At 42.2% G+C, this 23314-nt stretch overlaps 1 protein-coding gene across 1 annotated transcript in view; it reads right to left on the reverse strand.

Moving 5' to 3' along the window:
• Nucleotides 1-23314, reverse strand: part of igf1ra (insulin-like growth factor 1a receptor) — a 95891-nt gene that overhangs the window by 68292 nt on the left and 4285 nt on the right. Inside the window, exon 2 of the mRNA XM_061721914.1 lies at nucleotides 16656-17219. Within this exon, the coding sequence (XP_061577898.1) occupies nucleotides 16656-17219 (564 nt within the window). The remainder of the gene's footprint in view (nucleotides 1-16655; nucleotides 17220-23314) is intronic.

Below are 23314 nucleotides of genomic sequence, written 5' to 3' on the forward strand. Positions count from 1 at the left end.
GCCCAGCATCACATGATACGGATTAATTATTATCATAACTTGATATTCCTTCAGGTTCATCAGGCTTCAGGTGTACCGTTACTTTTCAGCCTGCAGAAACACCTTCCACGAAACTGGAGGCAGTGATGATGGTGGCACCTTCAGCTACATCCAACACTTCCTCAGAGTAGATCCCTCTATTAATAGTTTAAACAGAGATTGAAGACCAGCCTTATTGATCAAGCGTCTAGAAGTGCTTCCACTTAACGTCGACTCACTTCTGCACGTGCACACCGAGAAATATTCTGTTTATATCCATCTTTTTTGAACGCTGTTTTTTTTTTTTTTTTTTTTTTTTTGTTCTTGCTATTATTTCAATACAATGTATTTTTCTTGGTGAGAACTTTGAATAAGCCCATTTAGGGCTTCCTTTCTCACCTGCACATATTTTCATGCTTTTTATGTTCATTTAAACTTTTGTACCGTTTTTTTATGTTGTGCAAATAAACAAATCAAATCAAATCAGAGTAGATCCCTGGTCCACGCTGATTCAGAGACTTCTGCTGCTTTACATGTCACTTACACTTTCTATTTTTGCTCAGTTGTGATAATGAGTATAGATGAACTTAAAGTGAAGCCAATAAGAAATGTAATCAGATGTAAATGGTCTTAGGTTTGGACAACGGTCACAATACCTGAGTTCAGCACACTGTGAGCAGATACAAAAACTATTTGGATTTACAGTATGTTGCAAAGCAGAGGCACACACCTCCCCCCCTGCACCTTCCACCCCCTGATTCATTTCCAGCATTGATGGATTTGGAGCGGGCTTTTGACATTTACTCTGAACACTGAGTTGAGTGTTATGAGTTAATTCCAGCCTCACAAACCGTTGAATAAGGGATGTGTCATCGGTGTTTGAGCTCTTGAAAAGAAAAAAAATGTTAAGAGCACTCCTGTAATGTAAATATTTCCAAACAGCCATTCAGACTTTAAGTCGGCCTTTGTAATTTTTTAGAAGAAAAAAAAAGTGCTGTACTGAAAATGAGACCTGGAGCACAAAACCAGCTCCACGCCCTGTGTGGTCGGTGAAACATACAACAGAAAAGCCAATGACAAGTATGTCGCCTACATAGAAACGTAATAGAAACAAAATACAAGGTATAAAAGACTTCCTCACTTTGTGAATCACAACAGAAGAAGCACAAAGAACGACTTCACTAATGAATGACAGGTTGCATGTGGCCTTTATCCTCACAGGAAAACAATAGAAACGTGTTTAAATCACGCCATCCATCTTGCCAACTTCCCACTTGATGGTGTCAACTTTTGTGTTTTGATGCATACAAATACGAGCACAACAGAAACGACAGGGGAAAGATAAAAGAGGACGGGGGGGTGGGTTCCTACACGGGAGCATCAGTGTCATTATCCCACACACAGGTAGAGGATGGGGTGAGGAAAGGAAGAGGGCTGGAACATAATACCATATATTATGAGGGGAGGCAGATGGAATTCAACAACAAGCTTCCTACAAGCAAATACACGTCTGTTTTGGAGATCTTCTCATCACTGTGGCTCTGTGATAACCAAGACAGACACTACTGCACAGCCTATGTGTAAACATTGCACATTGTCATTCATATTTTATTACTCATTCATTTACTCAGAGAATTCTGTCCTCTCCCGCCTACGCTACGCTTGCTGACTTGCTTTAGGTTTTGTTCTTTCACAACTCTCCTTTTTAAGCGAAATGTGACTTGAAAATACAAGGGTTTACTGTTCACAAGTAAGTAAGAAATTCATTGCTCTGACATGGTGAGGGGAGTGGGGGGGGGGGGGGGGGGGGTTGTTGCAGGACATGGTTCAGACAGAACAGAGAGGCGATTGCAGATTCACACTCAAGTTCAAACAAGCCCTGCAAGCCTCGTTACTGTAACTGATGTGCTAATGGCAGTGTGTGTGTGTGTGTGTGTGTGTGCGTGTGTGTGTGTGTGTGTGTGTGTGTGTGTGTGTGTGTGTGTGAGTGGGAGGGGGGGCATTGCAAGTCCAGACTGGGACTTCAAAGGCTTTGTGGTTGCTTATCAACAAATGTGCTCTCATCAGACACAAGAGGATAGAGCAGATGAAAAAGAGCGCTAATGCACCTCTTTCTCCTGCCCACATCCAGCCATCATTTCCACTCCTCCAGCAGACACAGGAGGATGAACAGAATCAAAACAAATCCACAGGCTGATGATCCCTCAGTAGAAAATACAAACTTAGGACAAAACGTACGATGGCGGCTACTGAGTTTATTGATATTTGATCATTTTACCAGATGCCTTTATCTGCAGGAAAGTTCAAAGTTAATGGATGTTGGGGGGGAAAAAAAGGTAGTAGATGATAAAAGCTTTGACTGTGTAGCCAAAGAGCTATTTCAAGATAAGGAGTGAACTTAACAAGGGGAAAAAAAGAAGAAAAAAAAGCCTCCAGGGACATTTCATTTCTATTAATGATCTCACTGCAATTCAGTGGAAGTGAATAGTATTTTGTTTATGGTTCTTATGAGGCTGACGGAAAAAATGAATTTGAAAATGTGAGCATCGTCCCACGTCTAGACCCAGTCTCGGCCAAAATGTCAAATCTCTCTGCTGGTCTTATTATGGGTCAGCGCTGTAATGTCACGCATTTAGCCCTGTATGGTTAAAGGATGATGACAACAAAATTGCCCACTTATCTTACCTTACCCTAGGGCTGGGCGATATATCGAGATTTTAATATATATCGATATATTTTCAAACACGATATGGTACGAGACAATATCGTTTATATCGATTTAAAAAAAATATATATATATATATTTTTTTTTTTTTTTAATGATTTTGATATAGCTTATTTTGTGACAAATTGACTTGAATGTTTTATTTGAGATTTGCACAAATGTTTTGTTATTTGCACAACTTTCAACCTCAGTGGAAAAGTCTGCCTGTTACTGTCTACATTGTATTAATTGCAGAGTGTATTTTAATTTAATTGTTATGCAGGAAAGGGATATTTGTTTTATTTTATTCAAGAAGCATTTTTATTCTATATATGCAGGCAGTTTATTTTTATTTCATTTGTTTTATACATTTTGATATTGTGCAGACCTATGTTAATAAATGAACCTGTGTGACATTTGACACGAGGTTTTGTATTAAAACTGACTGTTTTTTTAAGGGTTTGCCTCAGAAAAAAATGAAGCTAACAGAGATGCTATGCTATAATGCTTTGGGGGAAACCCCAATTAAGGCACAGAAAAAATATCGAGATATATATCGAGTATCGCCATTTAGCTAGAAAATATTGAGATATGACTTTTGGTCCATATCGCCCAGCCCTACCTTACCCCATCTGCCATGTCAGAGGCACAAAAATCTTTAATGCCCCTGAAAATCTAAAGCTAATTTAGCGAGGATGAATTAGGATAGTGGCAGGTCCCAGCTGACGCGGCCTTCGGCTCCTCCCGAGCAGCGAGCGGGGATTGAGCCGCAGTGGAGAGCTCCAGAGACCTCTATATTTATCTGACACAGTAACAAGCTGCTGTCTGTTTGCTGCATGGTGCAATTCAGCTGTATAGCTTTTCCTCCATCCGGTCCGCACTCGCCGTTGCTTTTTCTACTCCACCGTGGCCAGCAATAAAAGACCCAGCAAACGACCCAGTGACATGTCACCATGACAAGAGTTATCATGACTGAGATTGTATTTTTGCGTCCACAGGAGGAAAACATACACAGAGTTCTGCTCACACACTGCAGGATTTCTCTACAGGAGCAACCATATTTCAAAGTCCAGAGCCATAATTCATCCCCGGGCCACCCCGATGTTAACAAAGCACCAACTGGTTATTACTGTGTTGGAGTGGCCCATTGAGGCCAGCAGCCAAGGAGCTGCCCCTTCTGCCAAGAGACTGTTGCCAAGAGGGCTGAACAAGGCAGAGGAGAGCCACCAGCCACCTGTGCCCATTAGGTTACATGCTGACAGCTGCACTGACCGCCGGGATACCACCCAAACAAGATAAGGAGAGGAAGAGGAAGCACCACGCAGGCTCAAGGTCATTTTTAGAGAGCAATAAATCACAATCATCTGTTACTGTTTGTAAACTCTGCGTTTCAAATTTGGCCTTTCCTTCCTGCCTCAAAGTGTAAGAGGAGGCAGCAGATTGAGGGGAAGTGGATGAAAAGCAGAACTCTGGCAGAGAATCAGAGAAACCAACGTGCTACGCAATTGTTTTGCCATATGGAGCCGGAGCCGACTTAGTGACGCTTTACATTTTCGGCTTTTTAATGCTCTAGTTGGGGATCAGCAACAAATCTGCTTGGTTAGTGTTTGGAGAATATGATGCTTTTGGGTTTAACCCTTCGAGCATTTTATTCAAACCACCGAACCACCGTGGTAATGGTATCGGCCTGATCATCCCGGGAGGTCGTCTGACTCACTGGATGTCAACAAGTGAAATAAGCCTCTCAAATGGCCTCTCGCGTCAAGCATCACTACCCCTAGACTAAGGCTGTGCGATTAATCGATTTTAAATCTAAATCGGATTTATTAATCACAATCGATGTTAAAAAAAGGAAAATCGGAAAATCGATTTTCCTTTTTGGCAGCTGGCTGCATTACAGACAGAGCTCGTCTAGTCATCTTTGTTTGGTCAAGAAAATTGTAAATGTTGTCACTTTACTAAACTCAAGGAGGATTTACAGTATCTTTCAATTGCACTTCTTTCCCAATAGGGAAATTTGTTTGTTATTTTTCTTTAAAAATGAAGATAAAATATTTGAAACAATTTATTGCATTGTCTTTTGTAGTTTTACCAAAAAAATCGAAATCGAAAATCGGGTTTTCAGAGAAAAAAATCGGGATTTTATTTTTGTCCAAAATCGCCCAGCCCTACTCTAGACTATCTGCACATTAAACATAAATCAATGACGTGAATGATGAAAATCATTGAGATGGGATTTTACAATCCGATGTGTTATGTAAAACTGCTAAAATGTCACTGAAAAGCTTAGGTCTTTCCAGCCCCGTCGTAAATGTTTATGTGTAACTGCAACGCACAGCAGGGAGCAACAGGGGCGGGAGAGCTCCCACCGTCAGACACAAGAACGTTATGCAGCTCCTTCAAAACAAAACGTGTGAATGGTGATCACATTGAGAGAGAATGTAGTTAATCAGGAAAATATTCTCAAAGGGAGTATTAACAGAAAACCAAACAGCAAAATCAGTGAAATGCAGACTTAATAATAAGGAATGTAATGGCAACACAATGGCACATCAGCTAAATGGGAAAAATATAAAAAGATTACCTGACTACCAAGATGATTGTTAGCCACAGCTCTATTTCAAAACCTCCTTTGCTCTCTAAAATGCTGTTCAAGCTGCAATGTACGAGCTGAATAAAGGCAAGTTTTTCAGCTATAAGGTTGGCCTGTCTTGGCCTAGAAGGAATTAGACGAACTAGACTAACTCTGGACGTGTCTTCTTTCTCATATCAACGAGCTTGCAAGTTTCAGGAAGCTGACACTTCCAACCGTTTGGGCTTATTGGTAATGCTCAAAAGGTCATGGGGAGCCAGTCATATCAGTCTGGCCTTAAGGAGGGTCTCTGTGTGGGCTCAACCCGATGACGACAGAGAGACGACTTGATCCAGATGTAAACAGTGTAAATGGCCGCAGCTGAGGATTAGCGGGTGTTTGACAGTTAAATATTCAGACTTATTTGAGAACTGAACAGAAGAAGGCCTTCAAATCAATCTTTTGTAAGTCGTATTTGCTGTTCTGCTGACGGGCTACGGCAAAAGTTGAATGTACTCTTCCACACAACACACACTCCTGTTGACTCATTTCCGTCACTTTGAATACGTCACCTTGTTTGCTGCTCTGATTGGTCGAAGCGATGACCAATCTAAAGGCCGAAATATGGTTCTGCGTCAAAACTGCGCCGTGCCTACGGCGTGTGGTTTTCCTCCACGCAGACCACACGCCGTCACCTGCGCCGTCACTGACGTGCACCTCCCGAAAATTGTAACTACGCGTCGAGCGACGCAGACCACACGCAGACGGAGAGGGCTGTGATTGGTTCACTTGGAAGCAACGCATTTCCGGTTTCCGGTTTGAAGCAGTAGTGAACTTTCAGGGCTCTTTTCTTCGTTTATGTGTGATTTTTTTTATTTTGGTTTTTTGCACAATAGTTGTCCTTATCTCTTTGATTCACTTTGACTGGAAAAAGTCGGATAAACCATTCAGGAAAAGATCGCTAACTAGCGGTCGCGGGGGGTACTGCACCGCGACCAAATGGAGAGACGGAGAATTCCGAAGGGTTCACGACGGCGTCACGGCTGCGGCGTGTGCTCTGCGTTGGTGTGACGCAGAAGCTTAATTCAGCCTTTATGCAAAGGCAGTTTGATAAGCAGCTGTTGGCCCTGTGCCTTGCATGAGGAGGCCCTATGGATTGTTTTCAGATCTACGAGGCTGGGCCTGTCCGGATATTCGGTGAATGGTCACTGAGATTTGCAAAAGCAATGTTACACAAAGTGTCACAATGTTTTTGTCCACATTTCCACCGAAACACGTTTCCATCCTGCTTTTACTGGCTAAAGCAAATACACCCAAGACAATGGAAGAAATACATACAAATAGCATTTTTTCCCCCCGTTATCAGTAACTGTAAAGTGCAGCCAGACCATGCTCTGAGGTAAGATAGTAAAGGCCTGGCTGTGGAGCGTAGAAAAGCACACACACAAAGTCAAATCAGTAGGAGTGATAACATGTGACGACGTCCATTTAATGATCTTTAGCTCCTTTGTGCTCTAACTGACTTGTGGTGAAGCGCCCACCCTGTAAGGATTTCAGCACAAAAGCACCTCAAACACACTGAAATAATACAACAAGAAAGTACAAGCAGTCTACAGGATCTCTGCAAGATCAACACACGTCTGCACACTTACAGTGAGTCATAAACGACGACTGAGTCAGACTGCTTTTCTATGAGTCTTTACAGTTTTGGAAAGAAACCTTTGCTTATCCTGCCTTTAAGTGGGTTTGGTCACCTAATGAACTGCTGCCATTACAGACATTACACAGAAAAGTTACAGAGATGGCAGTTGTGGAAGAACTTACATGACGTAAACGTTGCTTGCAGCAAATATAATGCGAGCTTTCGTGATGGCAAAAAGGCAACTAAAAGAAAGTATTTTAGGCAAACTGAATTGGTGCCAGACAATCCATCTTGTGTAATTCATGAAGTTTCCTTAGTAATTTTACGACATGCTTTTATCCCCTCATCGTGCACATGCTCCGAAGAAGAACTGAGAGCAGGCCACAACTGGAGCCCGGCTTGATGCCCTTCATTTTAGAAAGCTTTCATAATAAAAGGCACGTGCAATCAGCCATTAGATCCATGGTATTATCCTGCCAAAGTGTGTTATTTATATTATTATATTTTGGCAGTTAATAATGCTACCATAAACAAGAAGAAACTTAGATCTAGACTTGACCTTGTGAAGCAAAACGTTTTTTAAAGAGACACAAATTTAAGCCAAGCATGAAGGCATCAGTAGAGGGAGCAGTTCAGATGCCCCTTACCACACACATAACTGAGAGAAAATAGAGGAGCAATGTTTCTATGACCTCAGTGAACCTGATAAACTATTCTGGCAAGGCAGGACGCTCCGCTCGCCCCCTCTCTGCAGCATGCCAGCGTACATCCTCACCTCTGCAGGAGAGATTTGTTAGCAGGATTTTTTTCTTGATTTTTTTTTTTTTTTTTTTTTTTTTCCCCCTCTGTGGAATTAAGCCACGCTCTGAAAGCTTACTTGCAGGCATGGCACATTATCTCCCAGGAGTCAATGCCAAGGCTTGTGAGTAAATAGCTACTCTGGCCTGAGTTATGTAGAAGGATACAACCGGGCTAGGCAGGCGCCAAGGGCAGGCACAGGAAGGCGGCGAGGGCCCTTTGCATTTCTTTAGCTCCCTGAGAGGCGTCAGGAGAGGCGGTGATAGCCCTCATCCTTTCTGCCATGTAAAGCTGGATCCAGGGGAAACCGCCTCAAAGCTGAAGTGGTATTATGGGTTACACGGAAGTTATAGTATTCATGCGGATTTATGAATGAGTCGTGAGAGTGAATGATGAGTCACAGCTTCCGCGCTTGCACAGCCAGAAGGCAGCAGGCAGCCTATCGCCAGAGGTACTGGGTGGCCTAAAAAACAGGCTTCAAAGGCTGGAAACAGCAGGCGTAGTTACAGTGGAGACAAGCAGACCTGGGCACAAGCTGAGGGAAAATGTGTCAGAGGGGTGGCATGAGAGAGAGAGAAGAGAGCATATGTCTGAGAGAGTCTTTGAGCATTTGGATGAGAGTCTGAGTGTGTCAGTCAGTCTCTTTGCAAGCTGGCGACAAGACACAAACATCCCATTCTGATCAATCAAGTCTATGAGAGGAAGCCTCAGAGAATAGGCTAATCTGTCATTGCTTTGAGAGAAGACCTTTGTGGGCCACGGAGGACTCGAGTCGGACAAACTCGCACGGCCAGCCGTCCAACGGACAATAAGCGTTCCTGTTCATACACGGACAATAACACACTGTATACCCGCGTCATCCACATTTTGCAAACTCACAAATTACATTTCTGCCAAGAAAAACACAGTTGTTGACATTAAAAGTTAGTAATAGCTACTAGTCAACACATCTGTGGCCCGTTCCCTACGCTCTGCTCAAACAGCGAGGCAGATTTAGTCAATTTACAACTACGCATTTGCAAGGAACTCGAAACACATTTAAGTGGGAGGTGAAAAGACTTCCACCTCAGGCCTCTCAAAAGTCCAAAAGGCAACCAATAAAACCAATTGAGCAGAAAAGCTATTTGTAACCAAAGAGAGTTTTCCCTCTCCTAGAGGGCCCGGGATCTGTGTATTCAGGGGAGAGAAAGTCTCTGTTTTGGGGCGAGCGTGTTAAGATCAGCTGCCCACAGATCCCAAGAATGACATTTATGAAAGTGGCCTAGACGAGAAAAGTGCAGCAAAGGCCACGAGAAAGGAGAGGAAGGGAGGGTGGATGCAGAGACAGACACACACAAACGTATAAAATAGCTGGTTATAAGCAATATCCTACAGGGTCTTTCATAGATCAATCACTGTAAAAAACAAAACTTCCTGTCAGGATTTACATATAAGCTGTACTATAAATTACTTCATAAACAGCGGAGCATGTATAACTGTGGTGCTTTTCTTGCTTTCTGTTTTGAGAGATGTAAGCATGTGGAAACTTGTACGCGAAGTCGGAATTCCAAAGCAGCCATTTGTCTTTTGAAGTTTTATGACATCTTTTTGTTTTCACATGTGAGACAAGTGAGCAGAAGAAAAGGGTAACTTTAAAACATACGAGTAAACATGCTGTATACATGGAAAGAAAAACAGGCAGGGCTTTTCATTTAAGGCATTTATATCAATGGTCCCTGGTGTTTGTGGGGAATTAATTGAGGCAAGGATATGCATGTACACAGTTAAGTGCACAACGGGCCAAAGTGAAAAAGGATGAGGTTATCTAGGTTCACGCTGAAAATAGTCCCAGCAGTTAAGATGCTAACTTTCTCCTTGGTGGTTGTAGTTATTAGGGATGGGTGGTATGGACTAAAAAATTTATCACGATAATTTCTGGCATTTATCCCGATAACGATAAAAATGACGATAAAAAAAATACCAATTCAACTCCAACTTTTCAACTATAAATCTATCTCACTCTCAGATCCGCCATGTTTGTTACACAAAAACGTAATCAACGGGAATTTATCTTTCTTTCTTTCTTTCTTTCTTTCTTTCTTTCTTTCTTTCTTTCTTTCTTTCTTTCTTTCTTTCTTTCTTACTCTCTCTCTCATTTCCTTCCTTCCTCCTGCTCTCTCCTTCCTTCTTCCCTTCCTCTTTTCTCCCTTCCTTCCTTCCTTCCTTCCTTCCGTCCTTGTTTTCTCCCTTCCTTCCTTCCTTCCTTCCTTCCTTCCTTCCTTCCTTCCTTCCTTCCTTCCTTCCTTCCTTCCTTCCTTGTTTTCTCCCTTCGTTCCTTCCTTCCTTCCTTCCTTCCTTCCTTCCTTCCTCCTGCTCTGTCCTTCCTTCTTCCCTTCCTCTTTTCTCCCTTCCTTCCTTCCTTCGTTCCTTCCTTCCTTCCTTCCTTGTTTTCTCCCTTCGTTCGTTCGTTCGTTCCTTCCTTCCTTCCTTCCTTCCTTCCTTCCTTCCTTCCTCCTGCTCTGTCCTTCCTTCTTCCCTTCCTCTTTCTTTCCTTCCTTCCTTCCTTCCTTCCTTCCTTCCTTCCTTCCTTCCTTCCTTCCTTCCTTCCTTCCTTCCTTCCTTCCTTCCTTCCTTCCTTGTTTTCTCCCTTCCTTCCTTCCTTCCTTCCTTCCTTCCTTCCTTCCTTCCTTCCTTCCTTCCTTCCTTCCTTCCTTCCTTCCTTCCTTCACGTACGTTGTGCGTGGATTTAACACAGAACCATAAATCAGCTTTACACAAAAACGTCATCAATGGGAATTTATCATTTTTTATCGTGAGATGACAAATTCTTATCGTGGGGAATTTTTTTGACGGTGAACGGTAAAATATCGCCCATTCCTAGTAGTTATCCAGCCAAAGGAACCAACTTTGACCGTACTGCAGGTGAAACACCATCATTCCATCACTTGCCTGGTGGGCGAGGGAGGGCAAGGAGCGTATGTGCCATCTCTTCGGCACCAACACTGGCACAGGGCCTGGGCTTTGTGCAAAATGGAGCACGACGCAGGCGAGTCGTTCGTGCCCAGTGGAAACAGCGGATGTATGGGCACTGAGTCATGAGGCCGAACGTGCCCCCAGGAAAGTACCGTACAAGCCAGGCTGAAATTTGAGATCTTTTCTGTTTCCTCTCCCTCTTACCGCAGGACTTTGATAAGCTCCAGAGATGCCATTAAATATTTAAAAGCTTCCTTGTATCTGTGAACCCGGCCCACCGTGGCACACAACAACCCCAGATAAACACAGAGGAGACCACACATCGATCTGTTTCGCTCCTAATTGCAAATAAGACACAAATAGACTCTGTATGGCCTTGCACACATATACTCTCTGCGCATACAGCATGTACTGTCCGTTTCCCCCTCTTTATCCCCTCACAAGTGAAACGACCAAGCCAGCAGGAATTCCTACCTTCTATACTTAAAGGCGCACAGTCATTTACCTCAACAAACATGTGTTACATGAAAGATTTGATTTAGTTTGAGGAAGTCTAAAGTAAGCATTACCTCTGCGGCTTGATCTTGTTCTGAAATCTAACCTCATAAATGTGTTTGTAAGAAAGAACTTTCTGCTTTCTTGTCAAAAATATTATTTAGATTAATTTTTAATTGAGGAACTTGGCACACGGAGCAAAGAAGCCAACTAAAACAGATTTCCAAAATAAAACAACTGATTGCATAGCTCAGGGGTCAGCAACCCAAAATGTTGAAAGAGCCATATTGAACCAAAAACACAAAAAACAAATATGTCTGGAGCCGCAAAAAATTAAAAGTCTTGTATAAGCCTTAGAATGAAGGCAAATGTCGAGAAATAAGACAAAATGTCGAGAAAAAAGTCGAAATGTCGAGATTAATGTTGAAGTACAATCTCGAGAAAAAAGTGGAAATGTTGAGAAAAAATTTGAAATGTTGACAAAAAGTCAAAATTTTGAGAGAAAAGTCGAAATGTCGAGAAAAAAGTCGAAATGTCAAGAAAAAAGTCGAAATGTTGAGAAAAAAGTTGAAATGTCGAGAAAAAAGTCGAAAGGACAAAGGAAGAAAAAAAGAGGAAGAAAGAAAAAAAGGAGAAAAAGAAAAAAGAGGAAAAAAAGAAAAAAAAAGGAAAAAAAATCAAACATTTTTGAAAAAGCTCCAGGAGCCACTAGGGCGGCGCTAAAGAGCCGCATGCGGCTCTAGAGCCGCGGGTTGCCGACCCCTGGCATAGCTAGTAAACAAGTAGCCTGGTTTCTAAACTTTACACGGCCAAATGCACCGTTTAGTTGAGGGTCAGAGTTTAACCTGGACTTAGATCCCTACCTAAGTCACGTGGTTCCTAGTTTCCCATATTTGATACAGCGTCTATGAATATTTTACAGAATGTGAAATAAATGAGAAGAGAAAAAAACAGACTGCATGGAGTGGACAGTAAAAAGAAGCTGATGAAGACAGAAACAAAACAAACAAAAGACTGAAAACAACTACTCTCATTACTGTAACATTGATTAAACCCTCTTGGGCAAGAAGCCAGTCGATGCTTTGCAGCACCAGGCGCCCAGTAAGCTTCAACTTACTTACTTATTTTTATTCGCAAAATGAGATGGCAATATTGCATATTGTCAGACAATCCTGGCTTCGTGTGACTTTGATGTTTTTACTTCCGTTGATTCTCTATCAGATCAGTAATTAGAGACAGGGTGTGTGCGCTTGTCCCGCAGTCACCGTTGAGGATATGTCTGAATGAAGCTGCAATGAACATTTACATAAATATCTGACTTGCTTTGCAACAAAACGCTGCCGTTTTAACAGACCAATGAAGTCGTGCAGTATACAGCATCTTTACTCTATAGAGTACAACTGGGGGGAAAGGTACCTTTTCTTTTTACCCTAGAAAAATATGGTGTGTTAAAAATAGTGTCCAGTGGGTTTAGGCACTAATGTGGTGCGTCAGCTTTAAGGCACGATGTCAAGCATCAACAATGAAGGCTAAGAGATGAAGATTACCATACAGCGGATATAACCCTAACTCTAAGACACACAAGAAAGTATTAACAAAAGAAACGAGGAAGAAGAAAAAAAAAAGTGTCCGAGCATAAGACCTAATTAAAATTACTTGTTGCTTCAGTTATAACTTTACATTTTGGGGGGGTGTGCGCTCCCACCACGACTGGGCCGCGGAGGAAAGCCCGGCCGAGTTTTGTTTAAAATTGAATTTCTGTTGCAAATAAAACCTGTCTTCCAATTCATTGCATTTTTAGCCTAGTTATTTTTGTGGTAGAAGTATCGTACCGTTACTCGGTATCGGCGAGTACACAAATTAAAATACTCGTACTCGGTGTGAAAAAAATGGTATCGAGGCATCCCTAGAGTAAACACATTATTGAAAGCAAAGAAAAAAGAAAAGTAGTCCCCCAGGCCGGTGCAGAGCTCTCCCAACTTCCAGGGCTCCAAAGTACTTTTGCACTGCTGACTTTTTTCCCGGTTTATATCAGTTCAGATTTGGCGTGATATGACAGCGAGTAGCATTATGTAAAATATTCCTGACATCGCAAAATGATCAATCCATGTACATGCTTTTGTTTGTTAAAAAAAAAGCAACACTAGTTTTAGAGCTTCCACATTTTGAGTCATTAAGAAACAACAAAAAAAACACCTCTCTAATTAAATGTTACAGATTTTTGATCTTTTTATACACGGTGAGGAGGTAAAGGATGAGAAACAAGCCCAGAGTAGCAGCGAGTCACAGCGACCCATAACTTAATATTCAATTACACGTGGAAGGACTTTGAGCTCTGTGAGAACGGGCCTCCCCGTGGAGCTGTGGAGCTCTGGAGACTAACCTGGCGTGAGACGGGCATGTTTACAGCAGCATGGTTTCTGCTCATCGGCCTAATTGTAACAGGCTTTTGTCTATCTGGCCTTGGATCAGGTCCAACAGTGCAGCGTGGGCCATCTGCGGCGAATGCAGACCTGAGGAGGGCGTTTGACGTAGCCCAGACACTTTTTTCAGCCCCAGACCCACTGTGTGAGTAAGAGAATGTCTTGGACATGTAAATAGCTGAGATATCTGACAGCCCAGGCTGTTAACAGGGCCTGATAAGCCCCCTCAGAAAAGACTGAGGTGAAAATAGGGAAGGAAGCATCCCTAGAACAACTGACAGGGACGATGAGAGATGAGGATAAGTGAAGTGGAGAATCCCAGTGAGAAAGAAATGAACAGGCAGTGTGTACAAGTGGGGCTGTTATAGGAAAATGAAGAAAAACAAGAGGAGGGAGGGTCCTTTTTCTGCAAAGAGCAAAGCCCCTGACAGAGAGCTTGTTGTTGAGCCTCTATGTTTGACATTTGTCCGACATTTCCCCTAGGTGCCCTTTCTGATGTACAAAGTCTAAGTATGGGTCTCTCTACGCATCCCTGCCCGCCACTAAAAGCATGCAGAACCTCCCCTCCAACCTCCTCTTTCCTACACAGTCGCTCTCTTCTATCCAGTCTGAAGTCCAGCATTAATGCGGTGTATTCTGTTCGGTTTCATGTTAACGTTAACATTCTCTCCTGAGAATATTGATCTAACGCACCTCAAAACTGTTGCCTGAAGACTGGACAAACATGTGGAAACAAGTTGTTTTTTTGTTGGGTTTTTTTTATGCTCTAGGAAGTGCTTAAAGGCCCACAGGCTACAGTAGTGCGCTAGCAGACATCACTCCCCTTCATGTAGCGTAATTAAAGAGAAGACCAGGCTGCATTCACTAGAAAAACCACTGCATGCCCTTGAAGGAACATCTGCACTGGAGAAAAACAAGGCAATTATGCAAAGGAGTGGAGAAAAAGAGAGGAAGAACCTTAAGACAGAAGCAGACATGGAGGCGGAAGGGGGGGGGGACAAAATCAGAAAGACGGGCACAAATCAAAGCATGAAACATCACTAGCCTGCTCTACCTTCTTCTACCATTACTGATTAGTAGCTCCCACCCCCACCCAGACACACACTTTTTTTTCTTTCCTCTGAAGCCTTTATCTGCAACGTTGAGACCTCAAGGCCCTCAAGATGAATGCATCTACCCTGACCTCGACCCCGGCCTCTGGGAGAGGCAAATTACTTCTTAAGTCTGCTGTATGGAGAATCCCATTCTAGTAAGGCCACGTTTATACACTGACGATGCAGGTTGCGTATGGATAAAACATGTTTCTAACAACAAGCCTGAAGCCCCGGCAGTTTCCCCAATCAAATAAGAAACTGAGAAACAATAAACACAGCAGACTCTTCCACAGAAAAAGACATGTTCACAGGGGGATGGACAAAGCTTTGATTTTCATTTGTTCCGCAGTTTTCCAGGATATGGACGTTTGTGAATCTGAACCGGCCACAGGACCTGCATGGGGTGGGAAGGTGGAGATCTCTTTTCTTTTTTCACAGAGATAACAGAACAATGGCATGAAGCACAATTCAGCATCACTGCTTTCACAACAAGAATACTTCTGTATCTGTGAGTTAGGGTACGATACGGCTATTTTGACTCGCTGCTGAACCAGAGACTCCAACATCATCACCTCACTGGCACACATCCACATCTGTAAACTATCACAACCAACATTTAGAGTTTTGATAAATGGTGGAAGACAAAGCTCCCTTAATCATTCAGTTCAAAGTCTCACAGATTTGTTCAACTGGGTTGAGATCTTTTTCGGGTGAAGGCGACAGCTAATGATTTATATTCTGTTCAAACTATTCAACGACACCTTGGATCCAGCGGCCGGAGAAGCCGTCGTCCAGGCGGTTACTTCCTTTGTGCAAATGCACCTAAACCATAACATCAAAAGGTCCCCAAGAGAATAACGGCGCCAAACTATCCTGGATCAACGGTTGCAGGCTTTTACTCTAAGAGCTACTGCACATGAATATCAGTTTGGAGCTGTATTTTTGTGACTTCCCTGCAACTGTTTCACCATTATGCACTATTTTTAAATGCAGCCTGTGAAGGAATTTTATCTTCTTACATGGACTCAAAGAGCTCTTTTGTATTTGAAGAACAATACATGTGACCCTGATAGTGAACGTATTCAGAACCCCGTGAGGCCCTGGGGGAAACAGAGACTGTGCAGACAGCCAAAGGAAACAACTCAAACTTGATAAAGGCAACATATCGTCACAAAAAGCAACACGGTCAACGGACCTCACGCAGAGCTTTAAAAAGAATGGCTGGAGCACGTCGGAAAGCTGCTGCACTGCATTTCAAGAAGTACCGTCATCAACAGCTGAGCTTCAGGTGCTTTTGAGAAGAATGAGACTGATCTGTCACTCTACCTTTTTCTGAAAGCCGCACACACTAAAAATCTGTAAAAACAGCTTCCAAGGCTCACTGAAAGAGCGGTATGAAAGGCTGACGGGACCTGAACGCAAGCACCGGAAACACATCAAACCTTGCACAGGCAAAAGAACCTTCAAGATGTTACACATATGAATAATAATGCCCTTCACTGATCTACTTAAAGTAGTGTTTGACCCGAGTCCAGGGCCAGAGTTAAAGATTCTTCAATATATCCCTCTTCATGAATTACGAAATGTCCCCTGGGCAAATATTTAGCTGACTTGGTTCAGACTGGTGGACTCCCTCATTTCTCTGTAACGCTCCTTCCCCCTCCACTGCAATATCTCCGGTACCTGGTGCTCTATGCTGCAGCTGCCCTTCACTTCTGAAGTAGCCTGATCTAAAGACAAGGTATCTGCAGCGAACAGAGGAAATGTTTGCACTGGCCAGAAAACAATCCTTCTGCTGGATGGAGATGAAGGAAAAACCTCTCACAGATTCCCGGCAACTTGCTCGCTAGTGGAGATACGCACCGCTAGCAGAATGTCTGTCAGCCTGTATCCCACCATCCTGGATGACCAACGTATCATCTGCTTTAGAGATAAAACGGCAGTGAGTGTAGTTTACCTTTCTGGCATTGGTTGGAGGTCCAGCAGCGGTAGTCGTATTTGTCGTTGAAGGCCGTCCTCTGACAAAGTGGGTTAACCTCCATGATCCCCGGGCAGACGTTGTCGCACTCCTTTGCCATCTTATTACCGCTTATGACATTATTGAACTCGGCATCCATGATCAGAGACCAGTCCACAGAGTCCATGTAACACAGCTCCGGGTTCTTTTCGATCCGCAGCGCTCCGCGGGTGATGTTCTTCAGGTTGTACAAGCCGATGTCCTTCAGGCTGGTCATCTCGTAGATGACCAGGGCATAGTTGTAGAAGAGATTGTGCCCGCGGATGACGCTCAGGTTGGGGAAGAGGACGCTGAGGCTATCTAGGCCTGAGACGCGGAACAGCAGCAAGTAGTCGGTGATGACGGTCAGTTTTGGAAAGCTGAGGGAGCGGAAGGAGTCCTGGTTGATGTTGTTGGTCTTGTCGTTGATTAAGAGGATCCGCAGGTAGCCTTCTACAACCGTGCAGTTCTCCAGTCGCTTGAATTCATCCATGTCATTTCGGATGTCGATACTTGGACCACAGACTGGAAGACACAGAGAGACAACATATGTAAACCTTTTTTTTTCGGTTTGTTTTGTAAATTATCAAGAAATATATAAACCAAAAAGGTCAAACAGTATGGATGGTACAGTTTTACAGTTTAACATTTATAACAAAAATCAAGTACCATGGGTATTTGGTAGGGGTGGGCAAAAATATCGATATGGCAATATATCGCGATACTTTTCCAGCCGATTCAATATCGATATTCAAAATTTGAATATCTATTTTTTATTTTTTTTATCCCCGATCTTTTTCCCATTATATCACCCAGTGCTCCTACCTAAGTGACAGTCCTGGGCATTGCCACTCTCTACCAACCCTGGGAGGGCCCTGCACTGAGCTCAGGTTTTATTTCACGTTTTATTTCATTTTATAATGTATTTTTTATATAACACAATTGCCTGTCCTTAAAAAATGAAAAATAATGGACAGAGGTTTATTTATTTATGGATTTATATCTATACTGACTGATCACTGTGCCTGTCCTTGGTTTTAGTACACATCTTTCTTGTGTTTATTATCATTTGCCACATAATTAAAGCAACCTCATACTAAATGTAATGTTAATTTCAAATGATGTAAATAATATGAAAAACATATACAAATATGTTGTAACTTTAGCTTGTATAGTTATAATAAAACATTGTTTTGACATGAATTGTCACTATAATCTGATGAACGTGCAACTCGGATTTTAAGATCCATCACTATCATCTGATGTACATATACAACTTGGAATTTAAGATGTGTAATGCATTTTTTAATTTTTCGGTGAACTATGTAGAATATAATAATCGGGATATCGCATAATCGGGATATCGCAATGTGTATCGTATCGTGGCTCAAGTATCGTGATGCGTATCATTTCGTGAGGTCCTTCCCAATACCCACCCCTAGTATTTGGTCACATGTACTGTAGCTTAGATATCTAGATAGCTTTTGCCAACCATTTAATTACTATTATTTTCTTGAAGCATATAATCCTTCTGGTCAAGACTGTGAGATGAGCAGGAAGTGTTGCAGAGCTCTGAAAGACTGTGTCCTTGTGCAGCACAGGGACACCGAGTTCCTACACTGTATGAAACCACCAAAAGGAGTTATCTGCGTTCTCCGTGGTCGCTTTTTTTAGGCAAGCCAAGTTCATTTGTATCCCACATTTCATGCACGAGATAACTCAAAGTGCTTTACGTGAAAACATTTTTTAAAAATGCATTCAAAAGTGAAAGAGTTTAAAGATGGACAGACAGATTAAAAAGAACATTTTTGTAACAAGAAGTAGAAACTATCGTCAGGGGAGGAAAAAAAATAGTCTCACGCTGATGTGCACTATGCTGACACTACCACAGATTCAAACCCTGCATCTCTCTGCAAAATGTTTTGTCTCTCACCTCCGATAACCTCAGCATGTACGCGAGCCAACTCTCTGAGCTCAGAAAACAACACTTAAACCACAGTGCCTAGAGCGTCTGTTAAAAACATACTCATGCAAAAAAAGAAAAGGGTCTGTTCTTAACGGTTAAAACACCTTGTTTTTCCTGCTAAAAGCCACTTTTGATAGTGTGTTATAGTACTCTCACGCAAGGAAGTTACCTCCAAGCTGGTAACGACATTTGATGTTTTTAGGGTAATCTCACCAGTCAACAAAAAAGAAAACAATTAAAATGAATAAAGAAGATCAATAAGGGTACTTATATACAGGTATATTATTGAATATGAATATTATTATATTATATATACGTGGGATATGAAAGTTTGTGCTTCATTAGTCTGATTCACGTACAGTGTCTTCATGGTGACGGCATTGTGTGGTATATGTAGAGCCCAACTCTGAGAGTCGGGTGGCCATGGCATTCTGGGTAGAGTTGCCCTCTGACCAGAAAGCTAAAAAGATTTACCCCCAGCCCCAGTCACGTGCCAAAGTGTCTCTGGGTAGGACAGCAAACCCAGCATTGCGCTAGAACAGTGTTCTGACAAAAACTAGACAAAGTGTATCAGCACAAACACCTGATACCGACTGTGCAAGTGGTGGACGGGTGATGATTTGATCTTGTTTTGCAGCTGCAGGACCTGAACCGTCTGTAGCAACAATGAACTCCACCATATACCAAACTATGCAGGACTCACGTGTAGTATATAATGTGTTTTAGTTTATTTAATTCATTTTAAGGCGGCAAGATCATTTATTTTTACTTGCTGATACATAAACCTTAGAAATGAAAGATGGTTACATTTATTTTCTCGACTGCAAGTCCTTTATCGATTAATCTATCATCGTGATTCATCATTACTGCTAATCTCACAGTTGTGAAACTTATCCTGGACATCCACACTAATGCACCTGGCATGATAGTTGCTTTAGAAATGTGCTTTAAAGCAAACAACAACAGGGTGGCCCTCTCTACTCTTGGCCCTGTAGGGTGTGGTACCCATAGGCAGGTTTCTATTAGCAGGGGTCTGGGGTAGTTTCCAAAGAGCCACTTTGGGTCTTGTCTTTATCATTTTTCTTTGCATAAATGAGTCGTAATTTGTAGTTGTGGACAAAGAACAATTTTCAGGAGATTTTCTGAGCCCATGAACTGATCCTCGCAGCAAAATCTTCTTTTTTCTCGATACAGTGCCACTTGAGCCTTTTTTTCAGCCTTTTCGTGTTCTGTTAATCATATTACAGACAGTTTGTATACGTTTCCAATTAGCCTATGCAAAGTTCAACATTTTCTATGCTATGTTTCTACTACACTGTGTTCATCTCTGCAAATTACACAACATAAACAGATTTTATAGCACCGTTCCCAGATGGATGTGTTGTTGCTGTATATAACGTCCTACAGCAGTACGTTGCCATCTATGATGTCGGTCCATGAATACAACTTTCTTACGGTCCAGACTTATGCTGTGTGGATGATGCAAGTGTAAACCGATGCGTAAATATTGCCGAGACCAATCTGGTAAGATTTCCGCCCCAACTCTTACCCAACGGTAAACAGGGTGCTCATTCAGACACGAAGCTGTCACGTTCAGATTATCTGAAAGGACTGCTTGTCTGAAAGCGGCTTTAAACGGGGTTGAGCAGGCCAGTCACGGAAGTTCCAGACAGTGGAGCAGTGGTATGGGAATAACACCAATCCAACACAATGGGAATATAATTGCAAAACCGGGTTCTCAACAAACTTGGACACGGCAGGTTTTTACAAGTGCAGTATCCCACCGAGTAGCAGCTGGTTTTTTTGTCTGCTTTTAGCACTTAACTGCTTTTTCAGACCTATATCAACAATGAATGCTAGCCATTTTTATACCATCATTTCCAAACATTTAAAAATGTACATATTACTTTTTCCTATTTATTTAGCACACTTCTCTTTGTACTTTACGCTATCGACTTCATTGATACCATTCCCCCCACAACATCTGCCTAACTATTTCCTTCCTTTGGCATCATTATTCTTTCATTTTGACATCAAATTCAGTTTCTGTGTTTTGTAATTGATGGAGCGACTCCAACGTCTCCATGTACTCGAGAACAACAGTAAAACTGAGGAGTGCCTGTAATTGCATAAGTGCACACAACTAATAGTAACAAAATAAGAAAATGTTACGTAATTAGACAACATTTTGCATATGTTTCAGAGAAGAAGTCGCAAATGTATTTTTTTTTTTTTTTAAACATGCTAAAAGAAGGTTACACAAGCGGCACAGGAAATGCCTTGACATATGAGCTCCTCGGTTAAACCTGTTATGTTCTTACAGAGGCTTAGGATACTGGTGCAGTGACACTGCCACAGCGCCTGTCCAATAACACGGACATGTTTTCAATGCGAGTCTTTGATCCTTGTCAAAACACTGTCTAATCATAGCAAGGGGTTAAACCAGTAAGCTCCACGGTTTCAGTCCAGTGGGAACAGTGAACCGCCACACCGTTTTTCAAAAAAAAAAAGCAAAAAAACAACGGAGAAACAGACATGGAAATCACACAAGAAATGCCATGTGACCTTTCTCTTGGCATTACATTTGACCCTCACATGTGCACACATGCACTCAAAATGTCTCCACTTCACTTCCGCGGCTTGATGGGCTTTGTTCACACTATTCTGCTCAAAATAGAAACCACATTGTTTATGGGATTCATTGGGCTATATTTGCTTCTTATGGGGAGTCTCACTTGTCCAAATTTAGAACGGAAACAATTACTCCAGTAGAAAATAGCATTTGCTTTCTCCCAATCAACACCAGTGCCCCTGGGCTCCACTTGTGAGCCATCGAGCTGCATGTCTTCTTTGTTTCATTGAGAATTTTCTTCCAGCTTCTCCAGCAGCCAGGGCGAGAGGGGAGGAGGGGTGGAGCCACTCAAATACAAAGACTAATTTGTTTGTTAGTAAAGAGAAGCTCTAGGCTCCACTTCCTGATGGGGGCATTAATATAAGCAGGGGGGCATCTGGCCAACGAAAGATAAGATTTGAGCCAAGCCGAGCCACGGCGAGGCCATCCTGGTGTAAAACTCTTAAAAGAAGCAAGAAACCACTACCAGCTTTGTTATGGGAGCTGAAAATGCTACCCGAAAAAGAGAAACAAAAGAGGCTCGGATGAAAATATAATGAAAAATAGGAATGACACAACCCCCCTTCTTGCGATTCCCTTGTTCTTACCAATAGGAATGTTAAGTACCAGGAATTCCAATCATTTCCTTGCAAAAAGACTAAGAAGGATGTTGCCTCGAGCTAAGCTTGCATGCCTCTCTGAATCCAGCCAATCTACTTTTTGTGAAGACAACAATGTTTAAATAAATGATTTTTCGTTAAAAAAAAAAAAAAAAAAAGATGCAAGTCATTATCAGCAACAGTTTCCACACAGAATCCTGCACACATGCGTCTGCGTCTGCCCCTTGTGTCTCTTTGCTCTTCACACCGCTAAGTAAACACACATATCTCCCCGGCGTAATGCGATCCATCCGCTCATGTTTACGATTGATAAACCTTGCCCTGGCCCTCTGTGGAGATGTCAACAAACAAACGTACACACGCACACCTGCACAAGCGCACGGACCGCGGCAAACGCAGCCCTGCGTAGGTCCGTTAAAATTAAACCGAGGCCAGTGATCAGTGTTTATGGCAGGGTCGCACCAAATACGATTCAGATCTAATAAGCATGTGGTACATGTAAATAATAAACTCCGTCTCAGTTTGGAGTGACAGACGCAGCATAATAAAAGGTTTGGAGGACCACAAACTGGAGATTGGATACCGGATACTTGACATTGGATATCGGACAGTGGAAACTGAGGAGCTGGAGACTTTAGTAGAAATGAAGAAATAAACACCAGGAAGGTTGGAAAGGCAGATTCCTCTCACCCGTGTTAGGTTTCAAGGAGACTTATCAGGCCCTTTTTTTTCTTCCTCCAAAACGTTGACAGAGTTTCCTATATAGCTATAAATAAAATATGTTTAACATGTTTTGGCTAGTTTTACAGTGGAGGCAGGTACCCGACCCCACCACATACCTTCCTTCGCGGAGTGTGCCTTATTTGGAATCAGTGATCCAGCTTTTGCAACACTTTCAATGTACAAAAGAAAAAACAACAACATTGCAGCATAATTCATGGGGAGATAAAGATGGGCAGACAGGTTAAATCTCCTCCGGTCTGGAATGACTAATTTTCAGACCTACAGCTTCCCCAAACAGAGTGACAGTATTCTATTACGTTGGGATTTTTAAGACATTAGTCGTTTGAAATATTCAAATACAGCTCTCAAGCGCTCTTAAAATGTACTCAACTGGAATCTGAGCCTGTAAATATTCACTCTCTACACAATTTGGAAAAAGCTTGCAAACTTTCATAGATAATTGCAACTCAAACCTAGCTATATTTGTTTCTTTTTGATCGATTACCATCCATTAATCCAAGCTGTGCCTCTTGCTGGTGTATTGTACACTGCAACAATAAGAAAATTCAAGAAAACATACTAAAAACAACACCAACATTCAAGACTGAGAAATTTAAGTTAAGGAATTATACTAAATGATTTTTTTTTATGAAAATGTGCACCCTGTAACACTCCCTAATATATAATGTTTGGACATGAT

Source organism: Cololabis saira, chromosome 5 (assembly GCF_033807715.1).
Source record: "Cololabis saira isolate AMF1-May2022 chromosome 5, fColSai1.1, whole genome shotgun sequence".
NCBI classification, from domain to species: domain Eukaryota; kingdom Metazoa; phylum Chordata; class Actinopteri; order Beloniformes; family Belonidae; genus Cololabis; species Cololabis saira.